Below are 22,806 nucleotides of genomic sequence, written 5' to 3' on the forward strand. Positions count from 1 at the left end.
GCTAGTCATCACCACCCACCGCCAACTCTTGGGCTACACTTTTACCAACGAATAGTGGGATTGATTGAACATTTATAACGTCCCTACGGCTGAAAGGGCGAGCATGTTTGGTGCGACGGGGAAAAAAAATTGTGGCTTTAACATTCACACTTACTGACGAAAATGTAGTTGGTTAAAGTTTTATTTGCTGTTTCCATTTCGTTTTTTTCAGTAATAAAGAATGATTTTAGTAGTTTCTTCTAATAAAATAATGGTAGTATTTTCTGTTGTTTTTTTATGTCATGAAATACTGTTAACGCTTATATTTTTGTCCACTTACAATTAATAGAGCTATTGCTTCATTACTGTTTATAATTTGTGGTTCAAATGGAAGACTGAAATTCTGCAGTCAGTTGCGAGACATATCATTTAAAATATGTAGAAATATTTTATCTATCTTTACAATTACAAATGAATTGAAGTGTTTCTGAATTTTAAAGATGTTCTTATGTCATAGTTAAAATATACTGACTAGTTTTAGAGGTTTAAACCTTTGGAGTTCTATGGAAGATAATGAAACACAACATACCGAGGTAAAAGAAATGTGAAAGTTTTGTTTGTTGAATTTCGCGCAAAGCTACACGAGGGCTATCTGCGCTAGCCGTCCATAATTTAGCAGTGTAAGACTGTAGGGAAGGCAGCTAGTCATCACCACCCAACGCCAACTGTTGAGCTACTCTTTTACCAACGAATAGTGGGATTGACCGTCACATCATAATGCCCCCATGGCTGAAAAGGCGGATATATTTGGTGTGGCGGGGATTCGAACACTCGAGCGTCAGATTACCTGGAAATGTGAAAGAGTATAACCAGATAATGCGAAACAGAATAATTCACAAAAAAACAGCAAAATCTACACTAATATTTCTCTAACAAAATTAACGTTAATGTTGAGTAACTTTAACCATTTAGTTTCATAAAAGTGGTGGACAGAGTGCAAATATCCAATTTTCTAGCTTTGCTGTACATTCAACCAAAAAGAAATATGTAGTATTCGTATTTAAACTAAATTTTAGAAATGCTAATGTACCGCTAAGAAAATTATCGAATGTTCCACATTATAAAAATATATTTATATATTTATTTTTATAACTTCAGCACTGCAAACAGTAGATGTTTAAGAAACACCATAAACCAAATTGCGGACTTCATTTGTACCTTTGCTAATATTTTTGTTTATAAAATTATTAAACATGTCTCTTAAAAGTAAGAGATCTCCATAGGACCTTCAGTTAAGGTACTTGTAAATATAGTTGGTTTCTTCAGATATTCAAGAAAAGAATGCTACACTTCCATACTAAAGCAACTTCTTGGAAGCCTAGTGGGCCACACACATATGCGAGAGTTGACGATAAAAAATATCATAATCGTCACCAGGGCCCTTTTGAAAAGGTGAGTAAATCAACCAATCGCGTAACGACAATATTCAGTGCAAACTTTGCCTCTATAATCTCTCTTGGAGAAGGAACTTTGCAAACATTTGAAGTAAACAAGATACTATTTTAAACTACTCAAACTTTGTATGTGTGCATTGACCTAGCATTTTATACATACCCATCTTTGTATAACGCCCCCTACAGGCTGTAAGGTGAAAGATACGTGGCTTCTCGGGAATAACATTTCAGATTCATAAGAATGTGATACATAACTGGTGTTATTTGGGAGAAAATGAACAATTTACAGCACTCTAAAGTATTTACACAGAAATATATTTCGCCCTTGACAAAATAAAAATAAAACGATGATTTTCGTTATAGATTTATGAAGAATATTCTTGGACAAAGTATTGTCTTCAACAGCTCAGTGTCGTTGTTTGTAACTTTGAAAAGAGGAGCCCCCCGCTAGTACAGCGGTATGTCTCCGGATTTACAACGCTAAAATCAGGGGTTCGATTCCCCTCGGTGGGCTGCGCAGATAGCCCGATGTGGCTTTGCTATAAGAAAAACACACACAAACACACTTGAAAAGAGGATATTTAATCGCAAAAGAACAAATTGTGATTCAAAGAAATTTACTTTAATCCATAAGCGGTACTTTTATAGAACTTCAAAAGTCATTTTAAGTTCCCATTTCAGTAAAACGCAAAACAGTAATTAAATGTATGGTTAAAACCATATTTTGTTAATTCGTATATCTCAGAAACGGTCTTGGCTTTAACGAAAGGATAACGAAATTATTTGTGATAACCTCTTTTTTTTTCTAACCTTATTCGGTATTTTCATGAGTTATTTCGTGGGTTATTAGTACGATAAGACACCATAACAAAAATGTTAATATTTCACTTAGGTTATGATTGTACTGCAAGACTTGTTGTTTCATAAACCAATTGATATGAATAACACATTTTAACTAATATTTTTTGTTTTAGAATGTCCCGCGTGGCTACTTTTGCGATTGACCGAGAAGTCTCGTCGGCAGCGACATATAGTCAGTTGTATAGTTTAAGTGTTAATATATACATTCTCGTTATAGAAAATCAAAAGTAAAACCCATCATCAGCCTTATTGTGACATTGTTAGATAGATATTGGACTTATATCACAGAAAAAAGGTTGACCTCAGTTCTGGACGATTTTACTTATTATCGTATAGAAGAAAGATCTTTACTGTCCATTCTAATAATGAGCTGCGACCCACTTAAACTGACGAGCTATGATTTTGAGCTAAAATGAAAGCCTCGGCGGCGGCGGTGTACAACAAATAAGAACGAGTTGAATGTGACATCATTAAAATTAATATCAACTGTGTCTTATCACACCTGTTAAAATGACAAAAATTTAGTAGATTATGTTAATATTTTAACTTATGTTAAAACTTTGAATCTCAATGATATGGGTGAGAATGAATTTATTATATGAAAACGTATCAGAACCTTTTATTAACGTAACTTGTCTTTAATTTATTGAAGCTACACCATCATACAATCTTTATTAGATCACAAAACGAATAACACATTTTTCATGGATGTCTTTTTCTTTTTCTACTGCGTGCTGGACAGATTATTGATTTATTTGATTTATTTCCTGGCGATTTTAATAAATAAAAGGTAACGAAAATAATAATTTTTATTTTGACGCCAGAAGAATAATATTAAATAACTAAACAATTCAGAAGTTATCTGGTAACACCCAAGACAGGAACGTTCGAATATTTATACTTTTTTTTTATAATTTCAGGTATTCGTGTTTCGGGCGTTGTTGACATAAGTTGGTAGGTAGATGGGTCTTGCCTGTAATTGTGTCGCATATTGAGGAAAAGTAGAAGAGAAACTTATGAGGAATGTCACTTGCAAAGCTTTGTCGTATGAGGTTCGAATGTTCTTTATTTTAAATGAAAAAATAACAGCAAACATAGCGGGTTATATTTACACTTACTACTGGGTACTTTTACTATGCGTAGAAGGTGTAATAACTATATATGATGTAAAGCATGGTATTCAAACGATACAATTTTTCACAACTTACTATAGCTTCTGTTTGTTCTACAGAATTATCAGATCATTACGTATTACACATATTTGGAACTCAGTATCAAGACAAAGTGAAAAGTTAAATCATATCTTGTCCGTATAGTATAAAACGAAAACAAAGACTTCTGACAATCTTCTTCGGTTTTTACTATGTTCCAAAACTCCTGAAAACATTATTAAATGTGTATTACTTGATTGTTTGTTTGTTTTAGGGTAAAACCACATTTGGCTGTCTGCTGGGTCCACAACAGGGAACTGAATTCTGAATTTTAGCTTTGTAAGTCCATGGACTTTCAACTGTCTCAAAAGGAAACGTACTTGGATGATTTAAACACAACTGAATATGCATTACAAAAACAGTTACGACCACTATAATTCAAAGTAATTTAAAGCCTGAAAATGTTTAAAGGTTTTTAACCTTCTAAATATTTTGCATCATAAATGGTAGTATTAATTTTTTTTTAATATTACTGATCATAAAAAATGTGATATATTAATTAATATGAGCTAGATTGCATAAAGAGCTAGTTGTAAGTGTTAAAACATAATATACTTTTTTTCTTCCTAGCTTCACCTATTTTTGTTAATTTTAATCAAAATACTTTGGAAGTTACGTTTAAACCACTTTTTCTGTACCGGATTATGTTATTGTCACAATGCATAACGACTCATAATTTACCAAATATCTACTTGTCTATGTATCTGTTGTTTTTCAGTGCAAAGCTACACAATGTGTTATTTATACACTTGTATGAATACTCGATATGACTGCAATAACCAAATTCAATATACAGTTAAACTCGCGTTGTACAGACAAAAGGTCCAAAACTGTTTTTTTAAATGATGTCAAACTACGTCATTTATTAAGTGACACATCGAAACTTTAAAATTACAAGAAATTTCGGAACTTAAGCGCCCGTAAGCAATAATGTAATAAAGTAACTTAGGGCTAAAACCAGTTGTGTAGCCTTAAGTTGGTTTATATTTTTAGAATAAAGTATACCATAGCGAGTGCAAATAAATACGTCTTTACCATTGCATCAAAGTATGTTGAAAGGTAAAGAGATGGCTTATCGAAACTAACCATTCAGTAGGAAACAAGAAAATCTATGCTGTACGCTGGCCCTTTGGTAGAGCTAGGATTTCAATCAGTTTCTAATTCATGATACCATAAAATATTCTTCATATGTTTAAGCAGTAAGAGCGTTATAAGAGTTACAGTCAATCTCTTAAGACTAATGGTAGGTGTTAGGTTGCTGTTAAATGACCACCTTATCTAATAAGTTCTTCCAAAATTATGGACGGAAGCAGATAGTCTACACAGTTTTGCCATAAATACCAAATACAAGCACGAGAAAATCTGTTAACAAATTATCCGCAGTAGATGTACTAGTCGTTGTAATAAAATTAAAAATAAAATAATACAACACATTTCAACGAGTGAAACGAATAACTTTCAAGATAATGAATCAAACTTAAATGTGAAACAAATTGAAATAATATAATAAATTAGAAACACCATTCAAAGTGAAGATTTTGTAGTCATAGAAGCTGTTTTTAGTTTACCTATTGCTCATTACTTAGATTATTTGTTATTAATTGTAATCATTATTGTAGAACTTTAACAGCTCTGCTCGTAGAAATTATTACATTACTGAAATTAAAAAAAAACATAGCTTTAAATTCTTAATTTGAAATTCTATGAAAACTAGGTTTTATAGTATATTGTAAAACCTAATTTGAGTGTATGACAGTATTTACAAAACTGAGTGATGTTTAGATAGGTTACTCACTATAAAAAGAATAAAAGCTCAGCAAAAGATCGTGAGAGACTTGACCTAAATTTAAACATACAAATTCAATAGAATAGTAGCACATATCAACGTTACGTTAGTAGATACACTTGATAATAAGAACACTAGTAGATATAAGTGACGTCAATGAGCAATATCTGAGTACTGAACTCTTTTACATTTTAGAATGGTGTTAGAAACGATAATAACATTCAGCTGTAGTGGTTAAGGGCGCGAACACTTTATGAAGTCTGTTCTGTATTTTTCACATTTTATTGCTTAATCGTGCAATATTAAATCTTTTTTTTAAGTTAAATTAATATGTAAATATTTACGTCACATTTCTCCTTTATTTTGCATAAGAGGCGTAATGTATGTAAAGAAACAGATCTGTTGGCCTTGTTCCTTTTTAGTCATACAAAGTTCTGCTGTTGATACAGCAATCTGCTCGATGTTTATTAGCAGTTGGTAGTTGTTACTTGATTTAATGACTAATTATAAACATTTGCGGTTGGTTTAGAGTGTCGTTCAGATAAAAAAATAACCAGCCATGTCTGAATTGCTTGTGATATATGTGTCTGTTTACCGTTACGTTGACGCAGAACAGGGCTTTCTGGAGATATAAACTAATAATACGTTACTGGACTTATAAAACTAAATGATCAGTTAATAATAAACCTAAATTCAATTTCATTTAAAAACAGCGTCTTCTATTGTTCAATGGTGATAGCTTATCGGGCGGAAGGTACACAAGTTCTGTCGTGTACAAGACGTTATGGCACCTGTCTCTTCCGATCCCTACCTCATCCATATACATCATGTGAAACCTGCTGTTGAATTGGAGGAAGCAAAAAATCAAATGTGTGGATATACACGTACAAAACCTTTAACCTCAATCGACTAGGTTTTCACAGAGTAGGACAGAGGTTGGAGCCGGGTGGAGGAGAGAGGTGGGGGACAGAAGAACCTCAAAATAGCAAGAAGTGGGTAGCAAGTGAACGTGCTTGCGGCAGGCACTCAGTCGGCTGGAGATCGAATTACGACAGACGAAACTAGCACGGCCCTGGCCGACCGCCAAAAAAAGGAATAATCTGGCCAGATTCACCAGTAAAGATGTGGCGGGCAGGACAAGCAAGGCAGCGCGTGTATGGTCTCGTGAATGGGGAGAGAAAAGATCACGGCGCCTTTATCACTGGTTTGAGCACCGCGCAGTCTACCGATACAGGCCAACTCTTTGGTTCTTTCTTTGTCTTCGTGTCCTTGTCTCTTGTAAACTGGCAGCTCGTCATGTGTGTACAGCTAGTGGAGTAAAAATAATGTCTGATCCCACACTCATCACGTTTTTTTTCTCGTTTTTTTTCCTGTATATGATGATGGCTTTCAAATCACAGATTTTCAGTTCAAAAGTCAAGTACGACTGTTTTTTTATAGAAGCACAGATGAGCGAAATTTTTAGTAACGAATTAGTTAAAAGCTTAAGATATATACAAAACACTAATTAATACAGTTATCTTTGAAACATATGAAAAACATTCACTGAATTGCCCTAACTTGTATTTTTTCTCGTGCAAATATTTATGGCATAACTGTACATTTACCCAATTCATAAATTATCTTTCTTCTTAAGGCTTAAAGAAAAATAATGTTAAATCAATGAAAAGTGTTTGAGTACTGAAAAAAATTATTAACCGGATGATTATAGTTATCAGTTTTATGCTTTAATATTTCAAAAGATACCTTGAAAAATGTCACATATTTTAATAACGTATAAAGATGCACGTCATGTAATTAAATTTTCACAGAATAAGTTAATGACTGATCCGACAATCCGGATTTCGATACCCATAAATTGCTACAAAGATAACTTGTTTGGTATTAACTACTACGACAAGAACACTATCGTTCATAGCTGTATTTGGTATTTCGTGTATTTTTTTTTCGAATGAAGACAAGGACGGTTGATAACATTAAACATTTTATTATAACATAAAACAAGTTATTTACAACCGTCTTCGTCTTTATTATTAAACTTTCTTTTTCTGTTTTCTGACACGCACTCTATTTAGTTTGTATATTAACATTACCTTGATAACTATAGATCTCAATGAGTCGTCGGTAAGATGCAAATCTTTGCTCTTATGTTGTTGATTTTTTAAATTCACAAATTGTGCCAAAAAAAACTCAACAAAAACTTGAAAGTGGTTTCATGTACACGTAAAAGTTTGTATTAGATGTGCATTGCTTAATTATGTTGTTAAAAAGATGGCAAAGCCTCCGATAACGTAATCGTTACGTTATTCTACCAATAAGCAAGTAAAGCTTTGATGTATAAGGAAAACAAACATCAACGTAATCCTTTCGCACGGACTTATAAAGGAATGATCCAAATTAAATCTGGTAAAATGATCAAAGATAATAAAATTGTATTTACTTTAACAGTAAAAGAATACTTATATACTCTTATGTGTCGCTCAGTAATCAGTTATTACTATTTGAAAATAATCTGTACTGAAACAAACTTTAATAAATTTCATCATTATTGAAAGTTAATGCATCCTTTGTGATGAAATAACTAAGTTAGGATTTACAGTGATACCAAGTTTGTCTCTCAACCGAAACTGATTAAAAAGCATAAATATAGCATCGGCTACGTTAGCGACACGGTAAGCTTCCTTACCAGTTCGTCTAGCATTTTGATTTGTTCAAGGCAAGGGTCGTTTGAAGACTGGGTCTATCAAATCCAGATGTAGCTTTCTGCGCCATATCGTTCAGAGTGTAAAATATAATCAGAAGCAGACAAGAGGATGACTCGAGTCGTATGCTTTCAATCAATAAATCCGAAAAGGAGACAGTCAAAATATTAATTAACACCTCCAGCAGAACGTGTATTTCTTTTTTCTCACGTTACACACGCACGCGCAAGCATCAGTGTATCAGACATGTTGTATAACTTCGGTGTATAAGCTGTATTGCGGTTCATCGATAATCGATGATGTGAAATTTAACGTTTCAGATTGCATATCGACACTTATAGAATCTACAGTAGACATTATGTAACAACATTCTATAGGAAATCTAGCTAGGAAAACACTCTTCAGAGAAAACCAAGTCACCACATCAGATTATTATAGATTCAGAATAAAGGTGATTAAATTTATCATCAGATAGGTGGTTATGTCAGAGTATACTCTAACTAATCTAATTTAAATATACCATCAGTTAGGTGGTTATGTCAGAGTATACTCTAACTAATCTAACTTAAAATATTAATTTTATTCAATTCATAACTAGCTTTTTAATAGTTGTAATATTTATCTGTTATACCTCAGAAACAGCTTTAACCACACTATTATCATCTGTCCCATATTATACATCATACATTCTACCAATTTTCCGAAGCTACGTTTTAAGATAACGTAGCTTCGGAAAATTTTGCTAACGTATACATTTGTAGGTCTGTTCTTACGAGATAACATAAAGGTTATGAAATTTTATGTTAAAAAAGAAATCAATCTTACTCTATACTACCAACAGAAGATCGTTCGATTTTCTACTTTTATTAAAATAAAAGTTACATCCGAATATCAAATTTACTGTCTTCTCAAATCTTTCTATTTAAATGTTTTGTAACTAAAATCAGCTAAAAACTACAATATTCAGCAATAAATGGTCCAGATTTACTGGCGTATACTGAAATAAACTAAATAATATACTAAATCCTTAGCCAGTTCTCAATGAACCTTTCAAGACTATTTAATTCTACTGTCTTATATATATTTATTGCTTAATCATATGTCTCATGAACATTCGATATTATTTCTTTTTGTTTTCTAACCAGAAGTTATAGTTTGAGGTCGCCAAACTTAACTAGATGTGACCGAGTACCTGAAAACTCAATCAGAGTTCAAGCTTTTTAACATTCGCCAAAACGTAATGAAACTATGATAAAATACTCCAGTAAATGAAACTTCTGGTCTCAAAATCTACAGTCTGTCAGTGCAATAAAAACAAACAGAAATCAAGGTTGAAGTGACAAATAATGACAGATGTGACTGCTTAAAGGCATGGTTATTCAAACTCATTCCTCTGCTTGATAAATTCTATAGCAATAGACAACCTCAGAGGATGAAATACGCAATAGAGAGAGCCTCGTATAAATACCTGCTCCATATGTAAATACTACGTGGTGTCAAAAATGCAGTATAACTAAACTGATTTCGAGTTTAAAGGATGAGTGATTATCAGTCATCTATCTATTAGTTGATAATATGGAAGAATAAAAGTGATTATCCTTTTACAACTATTTACCTTTCTAATTATCATCTCAGATATTTTATATTTTTATGCTGTTATAATATTATATTTCGTTTTTAATAACATATTTCATTATTCAGTTTAGAATTTTCATTAAGGGTCCAATTTTTATTTATTTGCAGTTAAACACAAAGATGGGCAAGGGGCTATATGTACTCTGCCAAATAAACACAAAGATACGCAATGGGCCATATGTACTCTGCCCATTATGGGTATCGAAACTCGGTTTCTAGCGCTGTAAGTCCGCAGACATACCGCTGTTCTACCGCGGTGGGTGGGTAAGATCCAATTATTAAGTGCATATCTTTTAACATTGCTGAACTTAAAAAGTTTTTAATAGTTACACGTGTGCGTTCTAAGACTGTATTCTAATTTATTATTATGGAACTTCCTTAATTTTCTACAAAAATATCTATTACTACTCAATGCAAAACCAATTCCAGTTTCCTTCTGATGAGGACCCGGCATAGCAACGTGGTTAAAACGCTCGACTCGTAATCCGAGGGTCGCGGGTTCAAATCCCCGTCACACCAAACATGCTCTCCCTTTCAGCTGTGGAAGCATTATAATGTGATGGTCATCCCCATTATTTGTTGGTAAAAGAGTAGCCCAAGAGTTGGCTCTGGGTGGTGATGACTAATTGCCTTACCTTTAGTATTAATTGCCGTCGAATAGTTTTGCGCGAAATTCAAACCAAACCTTCTGATGATGACAAACTAAGGTTGTTGATATGCACATCAGATAAGTTTGAATGTTCTGAATTCATTGTTTTATGTCTGTCTTAGCGTGAATTATACGTTACTATTTAATATAACACAAGTATAAAACTTCGGTGACCTTACCTGGCTACGTATAAAAATTCTATATAATTTTTCGTTTGCGCTATACCTGGCATAGGAAAATTGCACGACTCATTTTCCTATGAAAATTATATCTTCATTTGAATTCCTGAAGAATATAAGTAGAATTTAGAGGTTAAGACTAGCCCAACTTTCTTCAGGCCTTAAAAGTAGTTTTTCTTGTTAATGTCCTTACAAAACGAATGTGGTCAGCCAGTAACATAAGAATGAACTTCAATAATAAAAGAATAATGGTGAACTGCTAGTAAAATGGTGAGCTTTAGTTATGCAAGGAAAGCGATTAGCGTCATAAGATAAAAAGAAAGAAAGAGAGAGGTTAATTTACTTCATTATGACGAGGTCACTGATAAGCATCATTGGATAAAACAGAGACAGAGGTTGATAAGCTTCATTGTGACGAAATCAATGATCAGCTTCATTGCTACAGAGAAAGTAATTAATTTTAGTGTTATATGTAGAACAGTCAGTATTAGTAGCTCAAGGTAGCTGTCTGTTTGTTTCAAAGAAATATTTTAGGAAAATTATTTTTGGTTTTCTAATACGAACTTTAAGATTCGGTTAAGAACAGAGCTAATCTTCACATAAAAATCTATTCTTATGTTAAATGGCAAGTGCTATTAGCTGAGACTTTTTTTAGAAATACACTACAGTTAGGAATTAGTAAACAAGTGCCATCAAGTCTTGCAAGACAATCGTGTGTTAAGAGTTAACATCAAGTGTTTCTGAGTGTTGTTTGAAACCGTATTCTATGACAATGAAGAAAAAAATTAAAAAACGTTAAAAACCTTTTTGTTCATAACCAATTTTATGTTGCGTATCACGTGTGTTGAAACTAATTTTAAAAAAAATATTTCGTAAAGCGTACACCCACATATATTATTCTGCTCTTTTCCCTCCACCACAAATGCTTTTTAGTGTAGTATATTTTGTACTCGAGAATAGATGAAAACACATTAATTTCGTTAATTATATCTTCCTTTCATTCGTCGTCCAAGAAATTAACCACTGAACAAAAACGTTTTGATCATTATACTCTGTTTAAAACGAAATTCTCATATTCTTTCTATTTTTTTATACAACGTGTTTGTTGTGAGGTAGAAAATAACACATTCTGATTATATTATACTCGTTGTACGTGTACAAGGGTCTCGTTTTATGTATTTATTTGAATTTGTTTGCTGTCCTCATTTCTATCTCCTATCCATAACCCAATCACGTGGGTCTGCAGAGTATGTGTAAAACCACTCATTTTATATATCAACAGTAATTAACACTAATCATAATACTAAACAGATAACTTATTTGTACAATTAACTGTTCGTATCACTTGGAAATTTTGCTATATTTTATTCACAGAAACCGAATGCGGATGATTGCACATGTGTAGATAAAAATAAAATTAAAGTGGGTAATTGTGTATATTTCTGCACGTTTCGCACTTGTTGTACACTTTAAATGTTACGTTGTAAACAGATCTTTTTATTTGTTAATCTGAAAAGAAACGGTAAAAATTTGCTCACCTGACCTCTATACCCTCGGTTTGATGTTCCATTAGCGTTATGCGCATGCATGTTTAATTAAAGTTTATTTTCTCGTGATGTTATTTGGTTGCATAAGTAAAGACTGTCACTTGTAGATAAGCGGCGTTGGAGATGATCACAGGTCTATAGGTTCAGAGGTTTCGTAGATCATGGGCGTAGAGAGAGAGTTTTAAATACAATGTTTAACAGATGTGTGTTTCTATAAACTCGCATTTAATGCATAAAGGAGTATGAAGAGCTCAAACCTAAGTTGCTAGTCTGGTTTTTACTAAGTTTCAAGAAATTCCTCACAGAGAAACAAATAGCGTTAAACAAAAGAAATAACAATAAAAAATATACATAAATTATCGAATCCAAAGTAAGAGATGTAACTAGTGAGTTTAAAGACATGAAAATAATTTCGATGGGATTGTTAGTAGGTATTCCCTTATTAGAGTAAGCTAGCAAGTCTATTCCCTAGTATTAATACATTACTGGTAAGCAGAGTAGCTAGCCTCACTATCGTCAAAATAACTATATTTTATTAAACAATACGAAGTGAACGACTTCTTTGTTAAGAGTTTATAGCTTTTGTTTTCAATGACAGTAGCTAAAAAATATCTTGCCCCGATGACTCACTGGTAAGCTTGAAAACTTATAACACTAAAAATCGGACTTCAGTACCTGAAGTTGGCATAGTGCAGGCGCCCTATTGTATTACTTTGTGTTTAAAACAAAGAAGGAAAGCAATATTAACTTATTTTAAATATTATAATTAACTTAAGGCCATTTTGGAATACGATGGTTGGTTTCGATTAGTTTGTTTCGTTTCTGAAATTTTAAACTTGGTTGTTGATGCTGGACTATGTTTGCGTTTGTTAATCCTGTTGCTATAGTGTCGAATAGCGTTTTGCAGTCCAAATCTTTTATTAACAACACATTCTCCTTTGACTTACACTGGGAATTAGTGTAAAAAAGTGTATGTGTAATAATATACAAATAATTAGATAAACTAAGATATTTAATAAGTTAGTTAGGTAGTTAGTATTCACCATGAGATTCCATCTAGGAACATAGGGCTGCAATCGCTTGCGGATTCTTCAACAAGTATTTAAGTTAGTAGATTGTTAGCCCACTGCACCGAGCCGTCCCTAATTTAGTAGTGTAAGACTAGAGGGAAGGCAGCTAGTCATCACCACCCACCGCCACCTCTTGGGCTACTCTTGTACCAATGAATAATGGGATTGACCGTAACATTATAACGCCCCCACGACTGGGAGGGCGTCCATTTTTGGCGCAACGCAGGCGCGAATTCACCACCCTTGGATTACGAGTCGCACGCCTTACACGTTTGGCCATGCCAGGCCCTAATTAATAAGTAACATACATAAAATAATAGCAGTAGCCTATCATAATAGTAGCCAAATAATAGCCTATCAGTTTCTTTCCTGTTGTCGGTTGTTTGAACTTAGGGACGAAGCCATGCTAGTTGGACTGCGTGCTATAAATGATATGCGAGAGAACTCCACAATCGTAGAGAGGAGAGCCCGTACTCTCTGGCGAATGCAGAAAATTCCTCTAGCATGTAGCCAAAACCATAAAGAGTTCCATATTTTATTTTTTATTTCACTATTAAAATGAAATCAAATGTTTAATATATGTCATTGAAGCTGGAAGTATCAAACACAATTGAAATAAATCGGTTGGTTAGTGGTTTGGCGTTTATTGGTGGAAAGCAACCAGACTATTTGCGCCAAAGACTCGGTAAAAAGGGAAAGGTAAAAATAGTACAAAAGGTAGAAGAAATCAAGTTAAAAAAAATGTCAATAGTCGGATGAAAGATAAAAATGGAATTAAAAAGGCCAATGGCTCGTAAAATAACTTAAAAGCACGAGCAAGTTGGACAGTGTCACACCCACCAATAACACTGTCTAACGTCCATTTGAAATAAGTAGTCTTACTTTGAGCCCCATCAAATATTTTGATTTATTATTTTCAAGTCTATTAAAACATCAAAGAATAAATACTTCTGTATACACAGCTATTTGCTACTTCATGACAGACACTTTAAATTTGCAACGATAACATTCAAATTTCTAACATTAATATTAGCTTTCTGTTCCTAGATCATTTCTGTAGCTCGGCATGACTAGCAATATGTGGGTTGCGGGTCCGGATTCCTGTTATACCAAACACGCTCGTCCTTTCAACCGGAAGGAGGAGGTATAATGTGACGATCAATTCCACTATTCGTTAGTAAAAGTGTATACTAGCAGTTGGTGGTGACGACTAGCTGTCTTCCCTCTAATCTTACACTGCTAAATTAGGTACGGCTAGCGCTGATAGCCCTTGTGTAGCTCTGCGCGAAATTAAAGGCAAAGAAACATAATTTCTTTAATAATGCATTACAGTGGTGAAACATATTCATTTTTTACAAGTTCTTTGTGTTTAATATAAGGGTTGCTGTAGAAAAATATTAAATACAGTGTCAATGACAGATTTTTCCATGGATAGATATTCAAAGTATTTTCAGGCCGGGCGTGGACTAATGCTTAACATACCTAGACCATGAATCAAGGGTTTGTGGTTCACGTCTTACTGACCGCAAAACACGCGTTCCATGCGTTGGTGTCTTGGATGCGCTATAACAATGACCGTCAAATATCACTTTTCCTTCACAGTAGAGTAGCCTAAGACTAGGCTGTCGAATAGTTGCCTTCCTTCTAGTCTATTAGGTAAAAATTAGGAGTGGCTAATCTATTTATGTAGTTTTTCGTAAAGTTCATGAAGAAAATATATCAAAACATTATTACATTGTAAATCCAAGCTTAGGTATCATATTTGTGAAAGTAATAATTATACTTTTTTAAAAAGAGCACCAAATACTTACTAAATACGGATAGTGTGTTTTTTCCTTATTTATACAATTTATTGAGTTACGTAAACATTTGGACAATGTACAGTAGCGTGGTAACTACCATGGAAACTGAACAGAATGTTCTTTATTTTGAATTTTGCGCAAAGCTATACGAAAGCTATCTGCCCTAGCCGTCCTTAATTTAGCAGTGTAAGACTAGAAAGAAAGCAGCTTGTCATAATTACCCACCGCCAACGCTTCGGCTACTCTTTTATCAACGAATACTGGATTGACCGTAACATTATAACGTCCCCACGGCTGAAAGAGCGAGCATGTTTGGTGTGACGGGGATTGGAACACGCGACCCATGGATTACGAGTCGAATGCCTTAACCATCTAGCCATGACGGGCCATTCTGGTTTTACTGTGGAAGGGAGCAACTCGAGAACTGTATTCTATTTTTCGTATATTGTATGCAACTGTTTTCTTTCATACTTTTAAATGATCACCAAGAAACGGTTAACGAACTTCTTTAGAGTCATTTGTACTTTAAGATTGCTGTTTTTTCTCGCATAACAAGTGGTTTTAGATCATACAATTTCACACAAACACGCACACATACCATTTCAAAACAACAAAATGAAATAAACACATATCTTATTAATATCGTACTCAAAGTAAAAACAAACAAATCTTAAACTGTAAATCAGTAACACCCAACTTAGAAAAAAATATTATATTGAGGACAAAATGTTATGAATCTCAAGATAATTATTGGGTGTGCGTTTGTATTTTTCTTATAGCAAAGCCGCATTGGGCTATCTTCTGAGCCCACCGAGGGAAATCGAGCCCCTGATTTTAGCGTTGTAAATCCGTAGCTTTACCCCTGTACTAGCGGGGAGGATAATTATTGGGAAATTAATTACTGTTCATTGAGCTGTTTAGTAAGTAACGCAACGGTATTTTATAGAAAGGTTAACTGAAATGCTTGCTAGAGTCCGAAAGTCTAGTAGGTTAAGATTACAGCACAGTATGGATTTCAAACGAAATTTGATTACTCTTGTCAACTTATTGTATTTTCTATTCAATTTGCATAATTAACGACGAGATGTTTAGACCATTTATTTTGTAAGATACTTTACTGAGCTAGGACTTTCTTGAGTTGCAAAAATAGTTCTTGCCATCCAGTTTAAAACATCCGTTTTACCAAAGTTTACATATTCAGGTTAAGTATCACGAAATTCGTATATATATTAAAATAACCAAGAAATGTGTATGGATAATCTGGCATATATTAGGAACGTTCAGAAAGAAATGTGAAATTATTCCTCGTACTAAATTCACCAAAAGCCACCCCGTGAAAGTAAACTTTTAATAACGAACCACCAACCCCGTGTTCTCAATAAGTTTAATTTCTGTAAAGTTTTATAAATCAACGAAACTGCGATAATTTAAAAGATAATTTAGACTAAAAGAAGTGTATTACAATATCTGAAATAGGCTGGATTTTCTTTAAAAATTTAATACTTTACCGTTGTGATTATAAAGAATCAAATTTTAGAAAAGCGAAACTTATAAACAGCTCAGGTTAAGTAACAATATATAGATATCAAGACCCGATTGTTTATTTACTGTACAGGACTGAGAGCAAACTGGTTTCACGTAAGTTCCCCTTCAGCTATTTTTGTGACCTGAAGAGGGAGGCATCACAGTTACAGACACAGAGGCTGAAGAGAGTTTGAAATGATAAGAACAATAATAATGAGAGATATATCTGTAAGGGTAAATCGAAGACAAAGCCTTCAGTGCGAATTATAATATGTATTAATTTTCCCAGTTATCATATTATATTTTTATTATAAACAGTATATGTCCATCAAACAAATAAGCACATTCATTCTTTGTAGACTTCAGATATCCGACTTCTCACTGGACTGTTTTTTTTCTTCTATTTTTGTTTATTTTTCATTTGTATATAAATATATATATATATATATAGTCTTTATGGCTCGAATATGAGTTAGCTGGTGTTAATCAAGCAAGCAGGTGGTAGCTAATTGTGCTTTTTTTAACAAATGGGTAAACCACACATAAAATATCTGCGTATTATATGTATTTCGTTAAAACACAACAGCTGTTATCTAACTAATATTCCAATCATTTTGAATAAACTAAGATAAAGTTTTCATTTAATTTTTGGATGGAATTTTTAAAGTCACCTGGTCAATAACCGTAAAAGACAGACATCGCAACTTGTTATTTTATTATGTAGGCTCATCCATATCACGCTTTAAAAATTTAGCTGAATATATACTTCACCACACAATATCTGATAAATGTCAAAGGTGAAGATCGCATATTTGAGTACTTGCTTAAACCTTTGCTTAGAGTTATATTCAAAAGTGTATTAGATTGATTTACATCATATGTTGACATGAATAAAATACGCATTGCAATTAAAGATAGGGTTAAAGGTCAAGATCACTGTCAATGCAACGTAGTCAATTTCCAAAATATACTTTTGTTAATAAGAACGAGAAAGGAAAAAGGTGCAGCTCGGTATAATATTGTATTTTATGAAGATATAACGTTACGTTGTCTAACTGAATGCGATAGATAAAAATATATATATATATATATATATATCGGTAGAAAGTTTCATATCTGATTTTTTTCTGTGTTTAGATCATATTATTTTGATAGTTTGCAGCAGAGACCCATATGTGGGGCGTTTTGCACTTTAGTGTATAAATATATTCTCACATTACTCTCTTCAATGTAAAACACGCACGTTTTTTTCATATAATTGATTAATTGCAAACAGCGTTGTGTTTCTGACGCTAAAGTAAGACTGGACTATGAAGGGATTTGTTTTGGTTGCCCACGAGTATCTAATCGCCCAAATTTTAGTCTGTCTGTAATATTCTTACATTAGAAACTCATGATTAAACATCTGACCAACTATCTCACATGATGCTAGTCTTACAGACACAATTGTTGGGCTATTTCATGATAAATAACGTACAGATATGACTGTACCCGTCACTCAGACTCCCACCGTTATTGTTTGATTGTTTAATCAAGTAGACGTATTTGTATCACATGGCACAGGATGTAATCTTTGTATCAATCTTGATAAATAATATTACAACTGTGCAAACTACAGTAATAATGTTGTATTTTGAACTGGTAATCAGTGTGTTGGTAAGATGTGCATGTATTAATATAAAAATTTAACTAATATGTATACGTAATCCTGTTTTCGGAACCGGAATCATAAAATAAGGTTCATCTGAATACATCTCTGGATGAATTTAGTTGTGCCTAAAACATATACCTCATTGTTCATTCAGTTTGCGTATCTGAGCACAGAGGTTATGTATCCTAATAATGAATTCAACTTATTAAAAATTATTTAATTTTTCAAATAAAACTAATAAAGCACAGACGGGTTAGTTTCACCAGTGTACAGTCTTTACTCACTTTTATCTCTTTTGAACATCCAAGAATAAACTAAACATATACGTACTTGTTCAGGGATTATATCAAGAAAATGATTTAAAACCGTTATAGAGAAGAAGAAAAATGAAGGTAAGATTTCGTAATTCTTACTTCTATGTACTTTGTTTGCACGTCATCACAAACAATAGTTATTATTCTGGTGCACTTAGTAAAAACGTTTTAAAGAAAATAAATGTTGCGTATTACTACATAAAAGTGACATTGCTTTGAACCAGAATTTTAGGAGACTCGGAAGCTGTCTTCCGCGATATGGGAGGTTTCATTTGAATCGAGGTCAATTTCCTTAGTAATGTGGTAGAGCAGATCTTTACTGGAGTTCGTTAATACTTGTAGGGCTTTGGCGTCAGACTTCTACATGTGGTTGGAGTTTTCTAGGCCAATAATGGCAACAGTATAAATTAGCCCGGGGGAAGGTAACCATAGCACCCTCGGTCTAAATTCTGCTCTTGCATTAATTAAGCGAGTGACTGGAATCATATATTATATGTAGATGTTATCTTTGATAAAGCTTGTAGTGGTTTCACATGTGGTTACTGGTATCGTGTTGATAAATCTCCAGGCTTTATAAAATTCACGACATGTTTGTATATTAGAGTTTTTACTGAAGTATCTAACTCTGCAGAAGAAATGTTTACATTTTGCGATAGAATTAAGTTCGTAATTGGAAAAGTGTTTTACAAACAATTAACCCAAACGATGATTAGCTTTCCTAAACAGGAAGAGGGACTCGCACTTACATTCCTTACGTGATTTTATACTTGAAACTTAAATAACAAGTCAAGTTGTAATTAACTCTAGTTATGGAAAGGTATTATAAAACATGATATAATTCTGAAGTAAAAATTAAAAACTAAAGAAAATTTACATATATACACAAATTACTTCGTATTCGCAGATATAGGTAATATTTTTCAGATTTTTTTAAACAAGAGATTAAAAATAAAATCTGAAACATATAGAAACCAATGACCTGGTTATGATGTAGAATATGATAATCGCTACTTTTTCCAGTGAAACATAAAATGTTTAACCAAACCCATCTATTTACTGAAAACAGTCGACAGGAAAAGGTTAACCAAACCCAACTATCTACCGAAAACAATCCACATGAAAAGGTTAACCAAACCCAACTATCTACCGAAAACAATCCACATGTAAAGGTTAACCAAACCCAACTATCTATATAAAACTAACTACGTGGTTACGTATGAATCAACTACATAAATAAATTGTACAGAATTTTAAGAGAGTTAAACAAATTTAAAGGCGGTAAGGATTTGTTTGAAAAAGCTAGAAACAAATCATCTGATGAAGAGTACTTAAAACATGTTCGGTGAGAAATTTTGATTAAAGTTTGAGCAAATTAAAACATACGAAATTAGCTAATTTCAAAGTTGTTTTAAAGTAATTTATTTAAATTTTCAATATAAATATAAATGATTGACTTTGATTGAAAACAAACAGCTAAGTCTTCTTCTTATGACGTCAGTAGCACGTAATGTAGTTGGATGACTGAAATTTCAGCTATAGTGTTTGCTACGACATATGGTAATAAAAATAAATAAATGTAGTTTATATAAAGTGCTTATTTGTGCCCAGAATAAAAGATACATAAGCGAGAAAACAGTTATTCATTTCCAGCTTATATACTCTCTAGTGGAAGGGTACAACAGTAGGAACGCCTTAAAATATTTTACAAAAAAGCCACCAAGATGTCGATTACAATATATAACTAGTTAACTTACAGGTCATTCTATATAATTTCTATTTAACGTTATTTTTCCTTTTTAACACAACTCTAATTTAAATGCGTGCTTCACATAAGATGCCTTTAGATCACGTAACCATACGTAATGATTACTCACGTAAAAGTTAAAGTCAAGAAAACTATTGCATCAAGGTACATTGAACAAAATCCTACAAATCGAGATTATAAATACACGTGCTTTCTTAAAACGTGGTGAGGACTGACAATAATAAAATCAAAATTCTGTTTATTTTTTCGAATACTGTGAAGGACAATATTTATTAAGAATTATTTCGAGAAATTCTGACTCAACATATTATTGGTTATTTTCTTTCGTACATTCGTGCAAAGTTTTACAAGAGATGTCTCCGCTAGCCATCCCTAGAGAGAGAAAACAGCTAGCCAGTAGCACGCACAATCAATCTAGCCACAAATTTTTGCATTTTCTCATTAATTATTCGAAAAGTTTAAACTATTATATATATATGTATATAGTTACAATGCACTGTGTCTTTGGTAAGCCAAGTGCCTGTGCTTTAAAACTAAGCGTACTTCATAATGACAAGGTTTACTTATAAATGCACATTGTAATGTTCTATAAACCAACGCCATGGAATAGAACAAATGTTTTCAGCGATGAAATTCATTTAAAGAATCGTTTTTCTACTATAGTGTGAGAAGTCGTTAAAACACAGTTAGCGTTTCGGACACATTCTGAACACAATACGTTATTGTTTTGTTTTTATTGAATTTCACGTAAAACTACAGTGATAAAATAGAGGGATGGTACTTAGCGAAGAATACCCACAGTAAACTCTTCGGCTGTTCTGTATTAACGAATAGTGACTCGTATTAAAATAACACTCATGATTGAAAGATCCAGACCACCATCAAATGCGTAATAGTTGGTTTCGCGTCTCATCCAACCTCTTTCGAAATTCGCTAGGAAGGTTGTAGTTGTGCAAAAGTTATATTCTTAAGGTTGTCATGTCCATTTGTCGGACACTTCAATAAGATAAGAAATAAAACAAAATTTATTTATCTTCTCGTTATTGACTTTATTTATTTATCACACACATTATGTCGGAAACGTTAATAGTATTACGTTCTTGTTTCGATTAAACTATCAAAATAAGTTTTGAACGTAGATGTACGTAGTAAGATACGTTTAAACAACGTTGTTTTACCGTCCAAAACTAATAAATCACCTGAGAGCATCGTAGAATTAACCTTCAATTAAATGCTCACCATATTACCGAATAACAAACAACGACCCGAGTAATACAGTAATCCAAATAAGTAATAATAAAATGTAAAGAATAACTAACTGCAGAAAAATAATTTCTCTTTTTGTGGAATTATTGAGATCTGTGATATATATATATAAACAACCACTGAAACTTACCACATCCTTGGCAGAGTACTCTCCTGACTGCTTTGTTTGCCTTTCGACTCTTCCGCAACGGTTTAGCCACGGCTACTAAATCTTCTTTCCCTGAGTTTCCGGGCCGCGCTGTGTACTGCGGTGCTGCAAAAACGATGTACTTGCTTTCCCGTTTTAAGTCGTCTTTACTGAAAGTACCAGTGCAAGAGTTATCATTGAGAAATTTCAGAAACACCATGTCATTTTTCTGTAACACTACATTCTCACTTCTCTTGTAGTTTCTCTTGACACGAAACTGCGCAACCTTATCGACAGAAGAAACTTTTACAAGACGACCCTGAAACACGATAGGGGCAAGATGAGCCTTGGAAGCGGCGTCCAGCTGGTCATCTAGGCACGTCCTGGATGCTGTGCATCGGCACCAGGCTATCAGAAAGGTCAATACTAGCCAACTGCCGAGACAGGTCCGCATAGTTAGTGAAAATATGTCCTTAACAAGTCGAACTTGGAGGAGAGTAGAAACACACACGAAGGACAGCACGGCGCAGACATGCTTTAAATGATACAGGGCTTGTCATGTTTTCAAGAAAGTCATCGTGGCTCGAGAGCACGTCATGCGCGATGAACTTGACTTCTAATATATTTTAGCAGATAAAAGAACTTAATATCTCGTGCTTCTCGTCTTTACTGATTCTGATAAACATCCGATAGCGACGGAAATGCACGAATATTTAAGCTATTGATGTACCACCAAGAGCACATTACTATGTCGTGTCTTCTGATCGACTGCAGCGCAAATACACAGGGATGCGAGAGAGAGAGGCAGCACCGGGGCTAAGGCCAGTAGAGCGTTGCACGAAACGAAACTGGAAAGGGCGTAGGGTACGTCACCATACTACTTCTCCACCTTGGCGGGTTCAGTAGACCACCCCTCTTCTCTGAGAAGCGTGGATCATACACAGTTTCCACTCAACACGTCTGTCGGCTTATCAACCTCCAGTCACACACAACCATTGCTGCTAGAGACACGCGTCCCCCCTTTGTCCTGATAATCAGTGGCTAGATTATCGGCTTCAAATTCACTAAACCGAAGAGCACGTGGCAAGCTCGCGCTGCCCACTCATGGCACTGAGTTAATCCGGCATATGGTTTCACAAGAGTAAATTATGTGTATCATATAATTACCAAACACTTTCGTCTTTGTTCGTACGGTCATGTTATTATTTTAGACACTTTCATCTTTTGCATAAGTCCGTTTTATTACTTTAGACAGTTTCAATTCTGTTCATACTTCATGTTATT

The 22,806-nt window shown here is 33.7% G+C and overlaps 1 protein-coding gene across 13 annotated transcripts in view; it reads right to left on the reverse strand.

The window, feature by feature from the left end:
- LOC143234059 (protein vein-like) overlaps window positions 1-22,565 on the reverse strand; it is a 111,564-nt gene extending 88,999 nt beyond the window's left edge. For 5 of the 13 annotated variants that reach the window (XR_013018493.1, XR_013018496.1, XR_013018495.1 and 2 more), the window contains exon 1: window positions 21,526-22,561. Coding sequence is in view for 4 of the 13 variants with exons in the window: in XM_076471102.1 (XP_076327217.1) it covers window positions 21,526-21,976 (451 nt within the window). In the remaining 9 variants the exon portion in view is untranslated. Of the gene's footprint in view, window positions 1-21,525 lie in introns of all 13 variants that reach the window. The other 8 variants (XR_013018491.1, XR_013018490.1, XR_013018492.1 and 5 more) reach the window with 6 other exon arrangements.
- Window positions 22,566-22,806: the final 241 nt, after the last annotated feature.

The sequence above is a fragment of the Tachypleus tridentatus genome, chromosome 12, assembly GCF_004210375.1.
Source record: "Tachypleus tridentatus isolate NWPU-2018 chromosome 12, ASM421037v1, whole genome shotgun sequence".
In the NCBI taxonomy this organism is placed as follows: Eukaryota; Metazoa; Arthropoda; class Merostomata; order Xiphosura; family Limulidae; genus Tachypleus; species Tachypleus tridentatus.